The 19,202-nt window shown below is 38.4% G+C and overlaps 1 protein-coding gene across 7 annotated transcripts in view; it reads left to right on the forward strand.

Annotated features, from left to right (window-relative positions):
* PDS5B (PDS5 cohesin associated factor B) overlaps positions 1 to 19,202 on the forward strand; it is a 258,856-nt gene that overhangs the window by 159,396 nt on the left and 80,258 nt on the right. For all 7 annotated transcript variants that reach the window (XM_079779314.1, XM_079779316.1, XM_079779317.1 and 4 more), the window contains exons 18-19: positions 326 to 431; positions 3,340 to 3,500. In XM_079779314.1, the coding sequence (XP_079635440.1) occupies positions 326 to 431; positions 3,340 to 3,500 (267 nt within the window). The remainder of the gene's footprint in view (positions 1 to 325; positions 432 to 3,339; positions 3,501 to 19,202) is intronic.

Below are 19,202 nucleotides of genomic sequence, written 5' to 3' on the forward strand. Positions count from 1 at the left end.
AAGGAGAGTTACCATTCATGTGTCTGGGCATAGGCCTTCCATGGAAAATATAAGAATAAGAATATAGATAGCCTTAATAAATAGCAAATCAAATAATATTTTTACTCATTTGAATGGACAAAAGCAAATACTGTTTGAAAACAAGCATCTCAAAATATTATAGTTTTTGTTTTGCAGTAATGTATGGGAAACAAATTTGTATATGGTTGGAATGTAGGCTATGTAGAAAATATTTAGGATTATTTTCCTTAGACATTGCTAATAAAGTACAGTTAATAATTTTACTTATTTATTTATTTGCTTATTTATTTTGGTCATACTTTAGTGCTCTTATTAAGCAAGTGAACAAATCAATAGATGGGACAGCAGATGATGAAGATGAGGGTGTTCCAACTGATCAAGCCATCAGGGCAGGTCTTGAACTGCTTAAGGTAAATTGCTTAGGTGTTTAAATTACTTAACTGTTAAATATATAATTATATTTTTTATTCTTGAGATTTGCTTCTTACATTTATAGAATCTAAAGTAAAATTTTATCAATCACTTTAGGTAATTTAGAAATTGTGTATTCTAATATATGAGCTACATATTTTTTGTTTTCAATTGTATATGGTAGCCTAGAATTAATTGTATTAAAATGGTGGACTATAATTTAAAGGTTTCATTAGAGAGTAAAGCCTCTATCCCAGAAGGAGACAGTTTTTCCTAAATCTTCATTTTATCTTTTATTTTGTTAGCAAATGTACTACTCATTACAAAAATATACTCATTACAGAAATAATGGTGTTGACAACTTAGAAAATACAAAATTATAAAGAACAAAAACATAAGCCTATCAAACAAAGTTTTTTTTATTCCTTTTAATCTTTGAAAATGCACATTTTTATATAGTTGAGATTGACAATATACAATTTTATATTTTGGTTTTCATTAAATTAGCAATTTTTTAAGACTTTTGTTTTTATTTTGTTTTTTAATATATTTTTATTGATTTCAGAGAGAAAGGAAGAGGGAGAGAATGATAGAAATATCAATGATGAAAGAGAGTCATTGATTGGCTGCCTCCTGCCAGCCCCCTACTGGGGATCCAGCCAGCAACTCCGCATATGCCCTTGATAGGGATCAGGCCACAGGCTGATGCTCTGTCCACTGAGCCAAACCGGCTAGGGCAAGACTGTTTTTAAGAGTGTCAAAAAACATCTGATTTTTGGCTCTCATTTAGTAGATTTACACTTTGGGAAAGTTAAAATTTGCCTCCGCTTCCTCGTCTATAATGCTTGGTGATAATAATAGTATTGATCTTACAGAGGACTAAATTAAGTCATGTATCTAAATTTTTTAGTGCAGCGTCTGCTTCATAGTAAAAACAATAAACATTTTTTGAAATGGTGATTGGTCCACTTTTGGAGTGTAATAGTGCTTTTAACTATTTCCCTATTGCTAGATATTTTTTATTTTATTCCTGTTATCACTACTAAAATAAATACATCTAACATCTCTTATGTGTTGTTTTGTTTGTTTGTTTGTTTGTTTAATTGTTTTTAAAGCTAGAAGAGCATTACTAGTTCAAAGAGAATGACCATTTTCAAAATTCATAGTTTGATAGGTGGGTAGGTAGATAGGTGCTCAAATTTTTTTACAGAGAAATCGTGCCCAATTTCTTCAAACACAATAACAGTGTATGAAGGTGCATATCTCCTGTCTTCACAAACATGGAATAGTAAAAATTTTTAAGAAATTTCCTAATCTGATAAGAAAAAAATAACTTTAATTTGCATAATTATTTCTAGTGAGGTACACCTTTTATATGTTAATCATTAGTGTTTTTCCCTATTGTGAATTCATTATTTTTACCCTCTGTTCATTTTCTATTGACATTTCATAATCTTTTGATTTTTGGCTTTTTTTTTTTCTTCTAGCTGATTTAAATGAGTTTTTTTTATTTCTTTTGCTGTTTCATAGGACATATTTGATGTCTATAGAATATACATATATTCTATTTAATGTATTCTATTTAAGTATAAAGTAAGTTATAAAGTATATTAGTAAAATGAATGCCAGTGAAAAGTAAATAGAATGCTAATTTAAACAGAGTGTCAATAATACTATTGGAATTTTGTGAGTTTTTTCCCCTCACTCACATTTCCTAGGTATAATTGTCCTCAATTTTGGGTTTATTATTCTCTTTTTTATATAGTTTTACTATCCCTATTTATGTATGCGTCTCCAAATAACGTTATTTTGTTTGTTTCTGAATCTTATAAATAAATACGGCATTATGTATAATATATTTTTCTACTACTTGTTTGTTTTTTCAGTCCACATTTGATTCCAATTAAGCTTAAAAAAAATCTCATGATTTTAAGAGAATTTTATTTGTTTTTGTTGTTTAAATCTGAAATATAACCTATCTGAAATTTATTTTGAAGCTGTATATTTTGGAGGATGGTCTAATTTGATTTTCTTCCAGTATTACCAGGACTACTTATTAAAAAATTCCATCCTTGCCGAAACCGGTTTGGCTCAGTGGATAGAGCGTCGGTCTGCGGACTGAAAGGTCCCAGGTTCGATTCCGGTCAAGGGCATGTACATTGGTTGCGGGCACATCCCCGGTAGGGGGTGTGCAAGAGGCAGCTGGTCGATGTTTCTCTCTCATCGATGTTTCTAGCTCTCTGTCCCTCTCCTTTCCTCTCTGTAAAAAGTCAATAAAATATATTTAAAAATAAAAATAAAAAATAAAAAATTCCATCCTTTCTCATTTATGTTTTGTTGCCTTTTCTATAACGTATTACATTCTATATAATCTAAATTCTTACATATGCTAGGGTCTATTTATTGCTTTTCTTTTTCTATTTCTTCTGTTGTTAATACCATGTTGACTGATTATTGTAACCGTTTATTACCTGGTGTTTTACTTCCCTAGGTTACTTTATTTCTCAAAAATGTTACTAGCTAGTCTCTTTTAATAACTTTTATTTAGAGAAATAGAAATATTTTGTTAAATTTTCTTTTTGTGCCCTTCTACTTTTATTCCCCTTTAAAAATCAAATTAAATTAAACAAACATTAACTGAAACTCAAATTACTTTAAGTAGAATTATATTAGCATATAATTTAATTTGGAAAGAAATGAGTTTTTTAGATCATTCAAATTTTTTTTTACACAGGAACATTTCTGTTATATATTTGAGCATGTTTCAAATTTTGTTTATAGTGCTCTCATTTACTTGTTAGTGGAATTAGTCTTGTATTTGATCAGTATTTTTAATACATAATATTTTGGATTTATATTGTGGAGATGAAAAGTGTTTACAAATCATTTTTATGACTCGTTGTTTAGGTACTCTCATTTACACATCCCATCTCGTTTCATTCTGCTGAAACATTTGAGTCTCTCCTGGCTTGTCTGAAAATGGATGATGAAAAAGTAGCAGAAGCTGCACTCCAAATTTTCAAAAACACAGGCAGCAAAATTGAAGAGGATTTCCCACACATTAGATCGTGAGTCGAGTTTATTCTGATAAATGTTCTGGAAAATAGAAAAATAATTTACTGTTCCTTGGATTATGTAATATTTGGAATCTTTTATGCTTTAAGGAAATAATTTCTAGATTATTTTAAGTCTGTGCTCTTTGGTTTAGATTCTCATTTTCTGGGAGAACTCATTGGTATTTTATTTTTTTATTTATATCTTTATTTTTAATCCTCACCCAAGGGTATTTTTTCCATTGATTTTTAGAGAGAGTGGAAGGGAGAGGGAGAGACCGGGAAAAACACCAATGTGAGAGAGACACATAGATTGGGTGCCTCTCTCATGTCCCAGACCATGGCCAGGAGCCTGCAACCGAGGTACATGCCCTTGATTGGAATTGAACCCAGAACCCTTCGGTCTGCAGGCTGACGCTCTATCCACTGAGCCAAACCGGCTAGGGCCATATTGGTATTTTAGAAGATTCATGAAAATGTGCCCGAACCTGTAATTTCTTTCTGAAGCATTAATTTTGCTTAAAAATTTTATTGACAACAATTTTATAGTGAAGTAGTCCCTTATTATAGTGTGGCATAGAATAAACATATTACTTGAATTTAAAGTCTGGTGGGAATTTCAGTAGGACTTGCCATTGTATTCTCCACTTTGTTTTGTGATTTAGAATATTGGATCGAAATTTTCAGAAGCAGTGCTGTATTTGACATAGGGAAGCAGGGAAGCATGGAATAATCATTTTCACAGCAGTATGTGTGTGTCCGTATTTCTAAGAACTGTAAATTGCACTGTTACTCTATGGATCTCTAATAGTGGTTCTATAATAGCTCAAAAGAGTAAGTCTGTATTCTTTATGGACCTCTGCTTACTTTATATGGATACCTGCCTACTTCATATGTATCTCTCCTCGCTGTTCCTCGAGAGTATATCGTATCTGATAGTTGGTCCTAATATCGTCATAGTCATTGATGGTTGGTTTTGCCTCTACCTCATTACTTCTGGCTTAGTCACTGTCTAATTAGTTGTGGTTGGGGTAGCATGCTTCTTCATGTTGAATAATTGCATAAGCCCTTTTCTTCAGAAAGTGACTGTGGACTGTCTCAGGTAAATTTTCTTTTATTTCTTTCTGTTTATGTGAACTTAATTTTAGAAACTATTGGTAAATAAGACAAAGGCATTAAGTAAATGATCATTGAAACATGCCAGAATGTTGTAACAGTATTCTCCTTGGCAAGAGTAAGAAATTTTATGGTTTAGGGCTGACTTTGTAATTAATGGAGCTTGGAACATGAATTTCCACTTGGAATGGTGTTTCACTCTTTTATCCAGATCAGAGATCAAAGTAGTGAGACAGATATGTGCATGCACATGTACACACACACACACACACACACACACACACACACACACTATAAACTATGTATAACTCTATACCATTTATGGAATGCCCACTTATTGTACTACCTCATTTAGACCTTGTAACACTTCATTAAAGTATAGGAATTTCAAATGAGGAATCTAACGGTTCTAGGTTATTTAGCTAGCAAGTATCAGAGAGAAGATTTGCATTTCAGCCTGTTTATCTGTAATGCCTATGGTAACATGTCTGTTATGGCACATTTCCTTTCTTAATCAGAGCTTTGAACACATTTTAGTTTGATTTATTTACCGGTGGGGGTTTTGTTGTTACTGTTTAAATATATTTTTATTGATTTCAGAGAGAGGAAGGGAGAGGGGGAGAGAGAGAGAGAAAAACATCAATGATGAGAGAATCTTTGATTGGCTGCCTCCTGCATGCCCCCTAAGGGGATCGAGCCTGCAACCCAGGAATGTGCCCTGACAGGGAGGTGGACTGAGACCTCCTTGGGCTGAGCTATTTACTGGTGTTTTTTGTTTTGTGTGTGTGTGCTTTTTAAAATATATTTTTTATTGATTTCAGAGGGGAAGGAAGAGGGAGAGAGAAATAGAAACATCAATGATGAGTGATAATCATGATCGGCTGCCTCCTGCACACCCCACACTGGGGATTGAACCCACAACCCTGGCATGCCCTTACTGTGAATCGAATCGTGTCCTCCTGGTTCATAGGTTGACGCTCAACCACTGAGCCACACCAGCCAGGCTACTGGTGGTTTTTATGTTCATTATAGATTATCTTTCCTAGTACCTTTTATATTAAAAAATTGTAGGAGAACTACAAAATCAAGATTGAAAGGTGGACATTTTAGAACATGTAAGGGTATTTTAAAACATGCTGCTATAATGTGGAACTGCTGGTATACCTCTAGTTATCTGGCTTATTAGTGGAGTATATTTCAGATGTCTCTCATGAGGAGAATTCACTGATACAGAAGACCTGTTGTTTACATACAGTGTTCTTAATGAAGTAACTCATAGTATCTGTCTTCCAGGAGATAAAATATGTATGCATATTTTAAATTATTAAATTGGGTAGGTTGATTTTGAGGAAAAATTATTAAATCATTTTTCCTTGAATTTACTAAAATAATTTAAAAGAACCAACTGAAAAATATATCTAAGTAGAAGTTACAACAAAGATACCTTGTGCTAGGTAAGCCTAGAATCAGGTATAAAAAGAAATGTATATTAAGTGTTCTGTCCTTTGCTAGTTTAGAGAGAGGAGATTGAGGTGTATGGGCAGTCTGAAATAAAAAAGTAGAACCTAGCTTTAGCTAGTACTGGAACAAAAGGAGAGCCATACTCATGTGGTCATACTATTTTTCTTTGGGCTGACCTATTTTCTTTCCATTAAAGGAAGAGTAAAGATTAGATTAGAATCATGAGTTAAACTTATTACCAACTTTGCAGGAACAGAAAAAAGTATGTGCTGACTCATTGAACAAAAACGAGATGAGTTATGGGTTTCATTCTAACTCATCCCAAGGCAGGCATATGTGCCAAAACTAGGAGTCACCTGATAACATAGCCATATAGTCCAAGTGGAGCTAGCTGGTTCTTATCACTGGAAGAGTTTCAGTAGTCTTGGAGAGAAATTACCCAGAGATAGGGTGTTGCTACCTTTAGTCCCAACTCCCTCCTTCATGCTACTTAGTCACAGTTGGGAACTTTGATGTTAGTTTTTTAAGAGAAATGTCCAATGTTCAGTCATCAGGGAGACACTATCTGCATTTTTGCTTAAATGGCAGAGCGAGAGAGAATTTCTCTTATTTAAACATGAATTAACAGAATACAAATAAATTAAACATGAAACTTACACAAATATTTTAACATTCAAAAATAGCTGATAAGAACTTTTTGGAAGAATTCGTTTTTCCAGGAAAAAAATAAAATTTTAGGCAATTGTTCTAAATTGCCAAGAAAGTTAAACAGCAAATGACTTCTGGGGAAGGGGGGGAGAGAATAAAAATAAGATAATATATAAAAAGGGAGGTGGTAGAACTAAAGGTAAAGAAGAGCAGAAACATTTTCTTAAAGAATATAATTTATTACAAGCAGCAAGGGGTAGAGTAAACAATATAGAAAATGTAACCAGGAAGCTATAGATTGACCTTGAAGAAATTGCATAGAATGTGGAGATAGTAAGCAAAGAAATGAAGGCAGTTAAAGAGAATGAATAGCAGATAGTGAAAAGCTAGAATTGGTTTCCATGGAGAAGAAAGCAGAATAATGTGAAGTATAAAATATTCACACACAGAAAGTAAACTTGTTTAAAATGAATGAAAAAAATTAATCTGGAGATGAAGAAAAGCTCATATTCTAGGAAAATATCTGGATAGAATTGAAGAAACCTTTAGGAATTACAGAAGTGATTTCACAAACATCAAGGGAAGGAAAAAAAAAAAGGTCATACATAATGAAAAAGTAATGAGGCTGACATTTCTTTTGAAGCACGTAAGATTTTCAAAGTCAATGATTCAACAGCTATTGAGTTTTGGTGTACAAAAAGAATGTAACTAAAGAATTTCCTCACTAGCCAAGTTGTATTTAAGAACAAATGAAGGATATCCTTTAGGATACAAGGTTTCAGAAAACATTTTGCCTTTTTTTTTTTTTTTTTTTTATTGTGAGGTTTACTAAGTTGTATTCTTTTCCCCTTTGCATTGAGTTTTGCTTATGCCCCTAAACGCACCTTATGTTTTCTTCTTGTTTGCATATCTCTGATATGTCTTTTCTCATCATTTTACTCCCAGTATGTAAGTTTTAAATATGGCTATATCAATGTTTTAGATATTTGAAAACTTGAATTTTTAAAAGGATGATATAAATTAAAATTGGCTCAAGAAGAGGGAAGAAAAACATAATAGGATATCATTATAAAAAGAAATTAGTAAATTTGCTCCCTAATAAAAGTTTTGTTAAAGAATTTTTTTTCAAATTTGTAAGCAACCAGGAATTCTAATTCACTTTTAATTATTCAGAGCATGGTGGGGTTGGGGAGAGGGAGAGAAAACATTCAGATTACTTCTTTTAAAGCCAAGATAACTAGCAGGAATGCAAAATACCTCCCAAAAGAAAACTAAGACAGATCTTACAAATATTGATCCTAAAATTGTAAGTTAAATACTAGCAAAAAGAGAGTTTACTACAGTAAAACAAGAATATACTATGGACAAATGTGGTTTATTTAAGAATACAAGGGTGTTGATATTAGTAAGCCTAATTAATATTCATGTTACAATTCATTATATAAGTGAGTAAAAAGGAAAAGGCACATAATAGATCACTTTGATAGACAATGAAAAGGCTCAGATTAAAAGAAAATCAGTCTGTAAAATTAAACCCAATAGGTTTAAATGCTGCATTACAAAATAAGCAGGAGGCACCATCATAGAGTAAAACACTAGAAGCATTCCAGGTAAAGTCAGGAAGCAGATGAAAAAATACACTATCACTGCCATGATTTAACATTGTTTTGGATGCACTAGCCAATATAATTAAATAAGAAAAGAAAATAAGTTGAAGTGTTGGAAAGGAGAAAGCAAAGTTACCATATTTTTGGGGAAATCCAAGAGAATCAACTGAAAAACTACTAATAACAAGATAGCCAAAGTAAGTATGTAAAAACCAAGCTTTCCTTACATATCACTAATAATCATTGTAGGAGTAAAAATGAGAAGACCTGGAAGTAAGGTATACAAGAAATTTGCATCCCTATAATAGTGGGTAGAGCAGTATAATTCTTGACAGGAAAATTCATCAGGAAAAGTTAGATCACCCAATAAGTAACGGGCACACTGTTTTGAAAAGAAAAATTAATGTAGACTGCTTGCCTTATTTTACATATATTCCAGATGATCAAAGATAAATTATTTATCTAAGATTTAAATATATAAAATGAATTAATAAAAATATTAGCAACCAGTACATTTTAGTAATTTCCTTTTTTTTGTGGGGGCGGAGAAACATTAATGCTAAGTCATAAAGGAACTATTGATGGATTAGATTTTCAAAAATCCATTTGTTGAAAAAATATGGAGCCTTCACTGTATAAGCCACTGAGGATGTTGAAATGAACAGGACGGGTTAAGTCTCTGCCTTCATATTTTAGTGAGGGAGAATACTATTTAGACAAAAGCAAACCTCATGGAATAAGTTAAAAACATGTATCGACAATAGTTTTCCACATTAACACTTGTTTTGATATAGAAAAGGGTAATATCTATACTGTATAAAGACTTAAAGGAATAAACAAGTCTCACCAATAGAATACTAGCAAAGGGAATTCACAAATAGGAAATCCTTCCAGTCCCCCAAACCAAGAAAAGACATTTATGTCTGCTAATAGTAATGGAGGGAAATACAAATAATACCATAAACTACTATAACCAGTATTAGCTAGCATTCTAGTGAGGCTCTCTTGGTTGGAATATATATTGAAGCAGCTTTTCTGGTTTGTTAATATACTAGAGGCCCGGTGCACAAAATTCATGCCCTGGAGGGGGGTGTCCCTCAGCCCAGCTTGCCCCCTCTCACAGTCCGGGAGCCCTCAGGGGATGTCCTACTGATAGCTTAGGCCCACTCTCCATGGAGAATGTTAAACATGGAGAGCGGGCCTAAGCCACAGTCTGGCCACGGAGGCTCAGAGCAGGTGCCCCAGGTGTGTGTGTGTGTGTGTGTGTGTGTGTGTGTGTGTGTGTGTGTCTGCTGGGCGCCTGCCCCCAGCTGTGCCACGGAGGCTTGGAGCAGGCTCCCCAGGTGTGTGTGTGTGTCTGCTGGGGCATGCCCCCAGCCGTGCCGCAGAGGCTCAGAGCAGGGGACCCTGCGTGTTGTTCTCTCAGGCTCTAGCCGCGCCCGGCCCCTCCTCCTGTCCGGTCGTCCCATTATGGCATCCCGGCCTAATTTGCATATTACTTTATATATTAAGATACCAACTTAAAATGTGTGTAGTCTTTAACATGGCTGTTTCACTTTTAGGAACTCATCCCAGAGATAATTAGAAAAAATGTCTACATAATGATTATATGGTTCAGGGTCCAGTCAGAGAAATAGAAACCATACTAGGTATTTTAAACATAAGTAATTAATACAGATGTTTAAAGAAACAACAAGGAAGAAGTGGTGTTAAGGACTGCCTAGTGGTGGAAGAGCCCTGTCAACATCAACTAACTGTGTCATTAGGGGTGGCTTGACTGTTGCAAGTGGGAAGTGGAAGTGGCAGTAAAGCTACTGCACAGAATGTCTGAAGGAGCTCTATTGTCTTTAATTAGAAGAACCTAATAGGAAGCCAGCTTTTGAGGGAGTATGGAAAATGTAATTTACAGGTTTACAGCTCCTAATCTCACAGCAGATTATAGGATAGGCTTAAAGCTCAGAATTAGTAAATAGCTAGCACAGGGATGTTACATCATGGTTTTATTGTTAAGGTTTATTTTTTTGTTTGTTTTATTGTTAAGGTTTAAATAAAAAATAAGACCATCTAAATGCTCATCAGTAGGAGATAGGTCAGATCACTTGTGGTATCGCCATCCACTAAAGAATTATGTGACTATTAGAAAGAATAGTGCTTATCAATACATTATATAGAAGTTCTCTACAACATTGTTGGGTAAAAACGTTTTCAAATAGTATTTTTATCCTCATTTAGTATATGTATGTATGTATACACGGAGAAATTTTAGAAGTATGTTCACCAGAATGTTAAAAGAAATTCAGGGTAGTAGAATTCTGAATTTTTTCTCTACTGTTTTTAATGCATTCTTTTGTTTGCATTTTTCTGCATGTATATGATCATCCCTAAGGAGGAAAAACTTGAATTTGAAAGGAGAAAATTGATTTAATGAGGGAATAAAGGATTCCTTTTCATGAAAACTTACTAACAGAAAAAGTAGTCAGAAGGTAGTTGCTTCATTTACGTTTCACTAACTTCTAAAACTGTCCAGTACTTCAGAATTCTTAAAATTGTTTTTCTTTTTCTTTGTTTATTATTTTGGTTTATTTCTGTTTTATTGAGTAAAGAAAACATTGGATAAGCTTACAACTTCTCATGCTATCTTTTTTTTTTTTTTGCATAATTGGTATACAGTGTTATATTAGTTTCAGGTGTACAGTAGTAGTACAGTGACTTGACATTTATATACCTAACTAGGGAATTCTACCAAATATTCAAAGTAGATTTAAAACCTATCCTTCTCAAACTCTTCCAAAAAAAAATTGAAGAAGAGGCAATACTTCCTAGCACATTCTATGAGGCCAATATAATCCTGATACCAAACCTGGCAAAGATAACACAAAAAAAGAAAACTACAGACCAATATCTCTGATAAGTACAGATGCAAAAATACTAAATACTAACAAAATGAATACAACAGTACATCTAAAAAATAATACATCACAATCAAGTTGGTTTCATTCCAGGGGCAAAAAGATGGTTCAACATAGGCAAATCAATCAATGTAATACACCACATTAACAAAAGAAAGGATAAAAATCTATGATCTTATCCACAGATGCAGATAAAGAATTTTATAAGATGCAACATCCACTTATGATTAAAACACTCAATAAAATAGGAATAGAAGGAAAGTACCTCAGTGTAAGAAAGACCACCTTTGATAAATCATCAGCTTATATCATACTCCGTGGTAAAAAAACTGAAAGCTTTTCCTCTAAGATCAGGAATAAGACATGGATGCCCACTCTCACCGCTCTTATTCAACACTAGAGGCCCGATGCATGGATTCATGCACCAGTGGGGTCCCTCGGTCTGGCCTGCGGGGTTCGGGCTGAAACCGGCTCTCCGACATCCCCCGAGGGGTCCTGGATTGCAAGAGGGTGGTTCTCAGGTGACACACCCTGGAATCAGGTTCCCTCCTTTCTGGTTCCAGGTGCATCACCCGAGAACCGAGGCTTCCAAGTCACCGCAACTCCTGCATTGAGTGTCTGCCCTTTGTGGTCAGTGCGTGTCATAGCTACCGGTCTGAGCGTCTGCCTCTGGTGATCATTTTGCGTCATAGCTACCGGCTGCTCGGCCAGTCGGCGAGTTGCTTAGGCTTTTATATATATAGGTATCTGCTCACCACACTAAGTCTAACTGTGAAGTTATCACACTATTATTGATGATAATCCCATTCACCTTTTCACCCATTCCTATCCTGCCCCCCCAAAACTATCAGTTTGTTCTTTGTTTATGAGTCTGTTTTTGTTTTGTTCATTCGTTTTGATTTTTTTTTAATTCCACATATAAGTGAATTTATGTTGTCTTTGTCTCATTTCTCTTAGCATACCTTCTAGGTCGATCTATTTTACGCAAATGGCAGGATGTTGTTCCTTTTTATTGCTGAGTAATATTCCTATGTTTGTGTGCACACGCGTGCCGTGTTATCTTTATCTGTTAATGGAAACCTAGGTTGCCTCCATATCTTGCTATCCTATCTAATAAAAGAGTAGTATGCAAATTGACCATCACTTCACCACACCCACCAGCCAATCAGGAGCGAGTATGCAAATTAACCCAACCAAGATGGCTACGGCCACAGAGAGAGCAGGAGGCTTGGGTTTCCCCGGCAATGGAGGAAGCCAAACTTTCCGCCCACCCTGGCGGGCCCAGGCCTCCACTCAAGGCTACACAGTTTCAATTATAGAAGATAAATAAATTCCAACAAAAATGGTGGCAGCCATGGAGCTGGAGGGAGCAGGAGGCTTTGGTTGCCCCCAGTGATGGAGGAAGCCAAGCTCCCATAGCCCTGGCCTGCCTTGGCCTCCACTACAAAGTTTCAATTATAGAAGATAAATAAATCCCAACAAAAATGGCTGCAGCCACAGAGCAATCAGGAGGCTTGGCTCTGCTCAAGGCTACAAAGTTTCAATTATAGAAGATAAATAAATCCCAGATCCCAGGGCCTCCTCTTGGGTCGCCGGGGGCCGTGGCCGGCCTGCAAACCACCACAGGCCCCTTGCCCAGGCCGCCCCATGCCCCAAGGGAACCCCCACCCTGATCCGGGACACCCTTCAGGGCAAACAAAACCAGCCCCCACTTGTGCACCAGGCCTCTATCCTATCTAATAAAAGAGTAATATGCAAATTGATCATCACTCCAACACACTATATGGCTGCCCCCATGTGAACACAAGATGGCTGCCACAAGATGGCCAGCAGGGGAGGGCAGTTGGGAGGGACCAGGCCTGCAAGGGAGGGCAGTTGTGGGTGATCAGGTCAGCAGGGAGGGCAGTTGGGATGGACCAGGCCTGTAAGAGAGGGCAGTTGAGGGCGATCAAACCTGCAGGGGAGGGCAGTTAGGGGTGACCAGGCCAGCAGAGGAGGGAAGTTGGGGTGACCGGTCCTGCAGGAAAGGGAAGTTGGGGGGGACCCAGGCCTGCAGGGGAGGGCAGTTAGGAGTGACCAGGCCTTCAGGGGAGGGCATTTAGGGATTACCAGGCCTGCAGGGGAGGGCAGTTAGGGGCAATCAGGCTGGCAGGGGAGCAGTTAGGCATCAATCAGGCTGGCAGGGGAGTGGTTAGGTGGTAATCAGGCTGGCAGGCAGAAGCAGTTAGGGGCAATCAGGAAGGCAGGCCAGTGAGCAGTTGGGAGTCAGCAGTCCTGGATTGTGAGAGGGATGTCCGACTGCCCGTTTAGGCTCGATCCTACCGGGATCGGGCCTAAACGGGCAGTCGGACATTCCTTGAGGGGTCCCAGATTGGAGAGGGTGCAGGCTGGGCTGAGGGACACACACACATACCCACACACACACACACATACCCATGCACGAATTTCGTGCACCGGGCCTCTAGTCTATATATATATAAGAAGGCAATGACCGTGATGACCGAAATGACCGTTTGACCACTCAACATGTGGGGCTAGCATAGATGCATAGACACAGGTAAAGTCTATAAGTGAACTAAGAATGAACAAGACAAATGCTTGCCTTCATGGAGCTCGCACTGTAAGAAGGTTAGGTCAAGGATGAGAATTCACAATTTCCACCAGCACAGATCTGAGGTGCCGCTCTTCAAAGCAGCCAGAGATACACCCGGTAGTGGACTGGGGGTGAGACTAAAGGGCAGGCGCCGATGTGAAGGCGGGGCTCTTCTGGATTTCCCAGAGGATCCAATGGCTGCCTGGGAGGTGGAGCTTTTGATGCCCACTGGCATAGAAACTGACAAGTCAGAACCAATTCTGGGTGAACTGCGAGGAGCCAATGGCTGCCTAGGAAGCAGAGCTTTTGATGCTGACTGGCATAGAAACCGACAAGTCAGAACCAATTCTGGTTGATCTGCAAGGAGTCAATGGCTGCCTAGGAGGCAGAACCTAATCTGGGTGAACTGCGAAGGCAGACCCTAAGGTGGGGGCTGAGGAGGAGTTTTAAGGGCAACAGCTGTTTGGTGTAAGGTGTAAGAAAGCGGTTCAATTTTTTAATGACTGGTTTGGCAGTATAGTGCATATGGCTGGCTATCAGTCCAGATATAGGGATTATGTATTTTTGTCTGCCAAGAGCATTTCCTCCTGCTGAAAAAGCCCCCCCCCCCCCATTTTAAGCAATCCTATCCTATATAATCTATATATACTAATAAAAGGGTAATATGCTAATTAGACCAGGTCGACCAGCCATCTTCCGAATGTCCGACTTTCTTCCAGACAAAGCCATGGTGGTGGGGTTGCGGCAGAGGCAGTTAGAGGCGACCAGGTCGGCAGGGGAAGGCAGTTGTGGGCTACCAGGCTAGCATGGGAGGGCTGTTGGGGGCGACCAGGCCGGCAGGGGAGGGCAGTTGGGGGTGACCAGGCTGGCAGGGGAGGGTAGTTGGGGGCATTAGGCAGGAAGGCAGGTGAATAGTTAGGAGCCAGTGGTCCTGGATTGTGAGAGGGATGTCCAACTAAACCGGCAGTCAGACATCCCCTGAGGGGTTCTGGATTGGAGAGGGTGCAGGCTGGGCTGAGGGACACCTCCCCCCCTCGTGCACGAATTTTGCGCACTGGGCCTCTAGTTATAAATAATACTGCAATGAACATAGAGGTGCATATGTCTATTTGAAATTTGTTTTTTTGTTTTCTTTTGATAAGTACCTAGAAAAGAATTGCTGAGTCATATGGTAGATCTGTTTTTAGTTTTAAGAAACTCCCTACTGTTTTCCTTGGAAGCTGCACCAATTTTCAGTTCCACCAACAGTGCCTAAAGGTTCCCTTTTCTCCATATCCTCACCATTACTTGTTATTTGTTGACTTTTTAAATAATATCCATTCTGATTGGTTTGAGGTGGTATCTTGTGGTTTTGATTTGTATTTCCCTGATGATTAGTGATGTTGAGCATCTTTTCATATATCTGATGGCTATCTGTATGTCATCTTTGGAGATGTGTCTGTTCATGTCCTCTGCCCATTTTTTTTATAAGATTGTTTATTTTTGTTACTGAATTGTATGAATTCCTTATTTTATACTATCTTTAAAAATCCCAGCCAGAGTTGCTTCTTACTTGTGTGTAACCTGTAGTTTTTCTCTTGATTACTATGGAAAGATATCATGGGTTTTCATATTGTAAAATCTGATTTATGAGAAGATAGGTCTTATCTGGGACCAAAGTAACCAGACAAAGAAGCCACAAATCATAGACCAAAAGGATAGCAGTTTGGTGAGACTCTAATTGTTTTCTACACTTTATTATTGAAGTAGGTAGAATATTATAATGGATTATCATGTATCCACCAGTCAGCTTTATATATTAATAAGACATTATACACTTCCGTTGAATTTACAATTCTACTCACTCCCTTTGTTCCCTTTATATTTGAAAGCCAGCCCCGGACTCGTTATTTCATCTATACATTGGGGTCTCTCTAAAAGAGAGTCTTTTTTTTTAATCCTCACCAGAGGACATACTGAAAAGGAGAGAGAGAGAGAGAGAGAAAGGAAGGAAGACATGGAAGGGAGGGAGGGAGGAAGGAATGAAGGAAGGGAGATATACAAAAAAGAAAGGAAGGAAGGAAGATATGGAAGGAAGGAAGGGAGGGAGGAAGGAAAACATGGAAGTAGGATCGGGCCTAAGTGGGCAGTCGGACATTCCTCTCACAATCCAGGACTGCTGGCTCTCAACTGCTCACCTGCCTGCCTTCCTGATTGCCCCTAACCGCTTCTACCTGCCAGCCTGATCATCCCCTAACCACAACCCTGCCAACCTGATTGATGCCTAAATGCTCCCCCGCCAGCCCGATTGCCCCTAACTGCCCTCCCCTGCCGGCCTGGTCACCCCTAACTGCCCTCCCCTGCCAGCCTGTTCACCCCTAACTGCCTTCCCCTGCCAGCCTGGTCCCCCCCAACTGTCCTCCCCTGCAGGCCTGGTGCCCCCCAACTGCCTTCCCCTGCCAACACGGTCACCCCTAACTGCCCTCCCCTGCCAGCCTCATCGCCTATAACTGCTCTCCCCTGCTGGTCTGGTCCCCCCTCCACCCCCAAACTGCCTTCCCCTGCAGGCCTGCCCGCCCCCCAACTGCCCTCCTCTGCAGGCCTGGTCACCTCTAACTGCCCTCCCCTGCAGGCCTCTTCTCCCCCAGCTGCCCTTCCCTGCAGGCCCAATCGCCCCCAATTTCCCTCCTCTGCCGGCCTGGTCATCCCCAACTGCCCTCCCCTGCAGGCTTGATCGCCCCCAACTGCCCTCCCTTGCAGGCCTGGTCCCTCCCAACTGCCCTCCCCTGCTGGCCATCTTGTGGCGGCCATCTTGTGTCCACATGGGCGCAGCCATCTTTGTGTTGGAGTGATGGTCAATTTGCATATTACTCTTTTATTAGATAGGATGTACAAAACAAAGAGGGCCTTTACTAGCATACTCCAGATGTGACTGATTAATTGTTGTCTTTTTAAAATATCATTATAAACCCATGAATGTACATGTATTTATGTTTCAGTCATTTGCAGTGGTTACTTTTCATTGATGCTCATATTATCCCGTCTATATCTGAGAGCCTATTTAGGTTGAACCCTGAGTCCTTTTGAACAATCCACTAATCTTTGTAATTTCTTTGCAATCTTTTATGATAAAATGTTCCAGGTCCATCTTGTGTATCTCCTGCTTGAGACTTGGAATATGGGAATAGTCTTAAGAGAATGAGTCCTGTAAGGTAATAATAGCGAACTAATGTGTGGGTCATTTTTCTAGGATTATTAGGTGGACACATCTAGTTTTTTGGAAGATAAAGTGCTTCGAGTGTTTATATTGATTATTCCAGTTCAAATTTAGGTCTACAAGGTTTTTATTGAACCTCTTCAATTTTACATTTGTTTCGCTATGCTGAGGGTAACTATGATAATTGCATAATAATTCATTTGAATTATCCCATAATACATACATAACAGTCTCAGAATAGCAGCACCACTGATGTTATTCCTAAATACAGTTGTTTGTTTATTTGTTTAGTTAGTTCTCTTTCGTCTTTAGGGTACATCACATTAGGGATATACAGTCAAATTCTTCCTGTGTTTTTAAGTTACTTGGAATGATTCTTCTTAGTGCAGTTATGCAACCAAATGGGTACGCACTTTTGTTTGTTTCATTTTACTTTTTAAGAGGATACTCTTTCAAAATTTTAATTTTATTTCTTAATTACATGACAAATTCTCTGGGAAATTTTTGGATGTTATTTCTTCAAATATTGTTTTCCTCTCTTCACCTGTTTTCTGAGACTGATTACATGTATTTTTGACTGCTTAATACTGTTTTATAGGACAATCATACTGTTAATTTCTTTTCTTTTTTTCTCTTGTTTAGTTTTGTATAGTTTCTGTTGCTATGTTCTCAAGTTCCCTGATCTTTTTCTTCTATAATATACAGGGGTGGGCAAAAGTAGGTTTACAGTTGTGATTCTGTAAAAATACAGTTTATTTTTGTATTTTTTTCTTTTTTTTATTGCTTAGAGTATTACATATGTCTCCTTTATCCCTGATTGACACGCCCCCCCCGCCACTCCCACCAATGAGGGCAAGCCCCACCGCCCCATTGCCTGTGTCCATTGGTTATGGTTATATGCAAGCATACAAATTCTTTGGTTGATCTCTAATTCTCCCCCCTCCCCTGCGTTCTCTCTGAGGTTGGACAGTCTGCTCAGTGCTACCTTGTCTCTAGATTTATTTTTTGTATCAGTTTATGTTGATTATTATATCCCACATATGAGTGAAATCATGTGATATTTATCTTTCTACGACTGGCTTATTTCACTTAACATAATGCTCTCCAGATCCATCCATGCTGTTGCAAATGGTGAAAGTTCCTTCTTTTTTATAGCAGCATAGTATTCCATTGTGTATATGTACTACAGTTTTAATCCACTCATCTGCTGATGGGCACTTAGGCTGTTTCCAAATCTTAGCTATTGTAAATTGTTCTGCTTTGAACATAGGGGTGCATGTACCCTTTCTGATTAGTTTTTCTGGTTTCTTGGGATATAGTCCTAGAAGTTGGATTACTGAGTAAAATGGGAGTTCCATTTTTAACTTTTTGAGGAAACTCCATACTGTCTTCCACAATGGTTGAACCAGTTTGCATTTCCACCAGCAGTGCAAGAGGGTTCCTTTTTCTCCGCATTCTCATCAGCACTTGTTCTTTGTTGATTTGTTGATGATAGCCATTCTGACATGTGTGAGATGGTACCTCATTGTTGTTTTGATTTGCAACTCTCGGATGATTAATGACTTTGAGCATGTTTTCCTATGTCTTTTGGCCTTCTGTATGTCCTCTTTTGAAAAGTGTCTATTTAGGTCCTTCGCCCATTTTTTTATATATTTTTATTGATTTCAGAGAGGAAGGAGAGGGAGAGAGAGATAGACACATCCATGATGAGAGAGAATCATTGATCAGCTGCTTTCTGCATGCCCCACACTGAGGCTTGAACCTGCAACCCAGGCATATGCCCTTGACAGGAATCGAACTTGGGACCCTTCTGTCCGCAGGCAGACGCTCTATCCATTGAGCCAAACCAGCCAGGGCCCTTCACCCATTTTTTGATTGGATTCTTTATCTTCATTTTGTTAAGTTGTATGAGTTCCCTGTAAATATTGGAGATTAAACCCTTATCTGAAAGAGTATTTGCAAATATGTTCTCCCATGCAGTGGGCTTTCTTGTTGATAGTTTCTTTGCTGTGCAGAAGCTTTTTATTTTGATGTAGTCCCATTTCTTTATTTTCTTCTTAGTTTCCATTGCCCTAGGAGTTGTGTCAGTAAAGATATTGCTACGACATATGTCTGATATTTTGCTATCCTATGCCAACCGGTGGTCCGGGGACCACTGGTGGTCCATGAGGTCCAAAAGTTTGGCGA

This window comes from Cnephaeus nilssonii, assembly GCF_951640355.1.
Source record: "Cnephaeus nilssonii genome assembly, chromosome: 8".
In the NCBI taxonomy this organism is placed as follows: Eukaryota; Metazoa; Chordata; class Mammalia; order Chiroptera; family Vespertilionidae; genus Cnephaeus; species Cnephaeus nilssonii.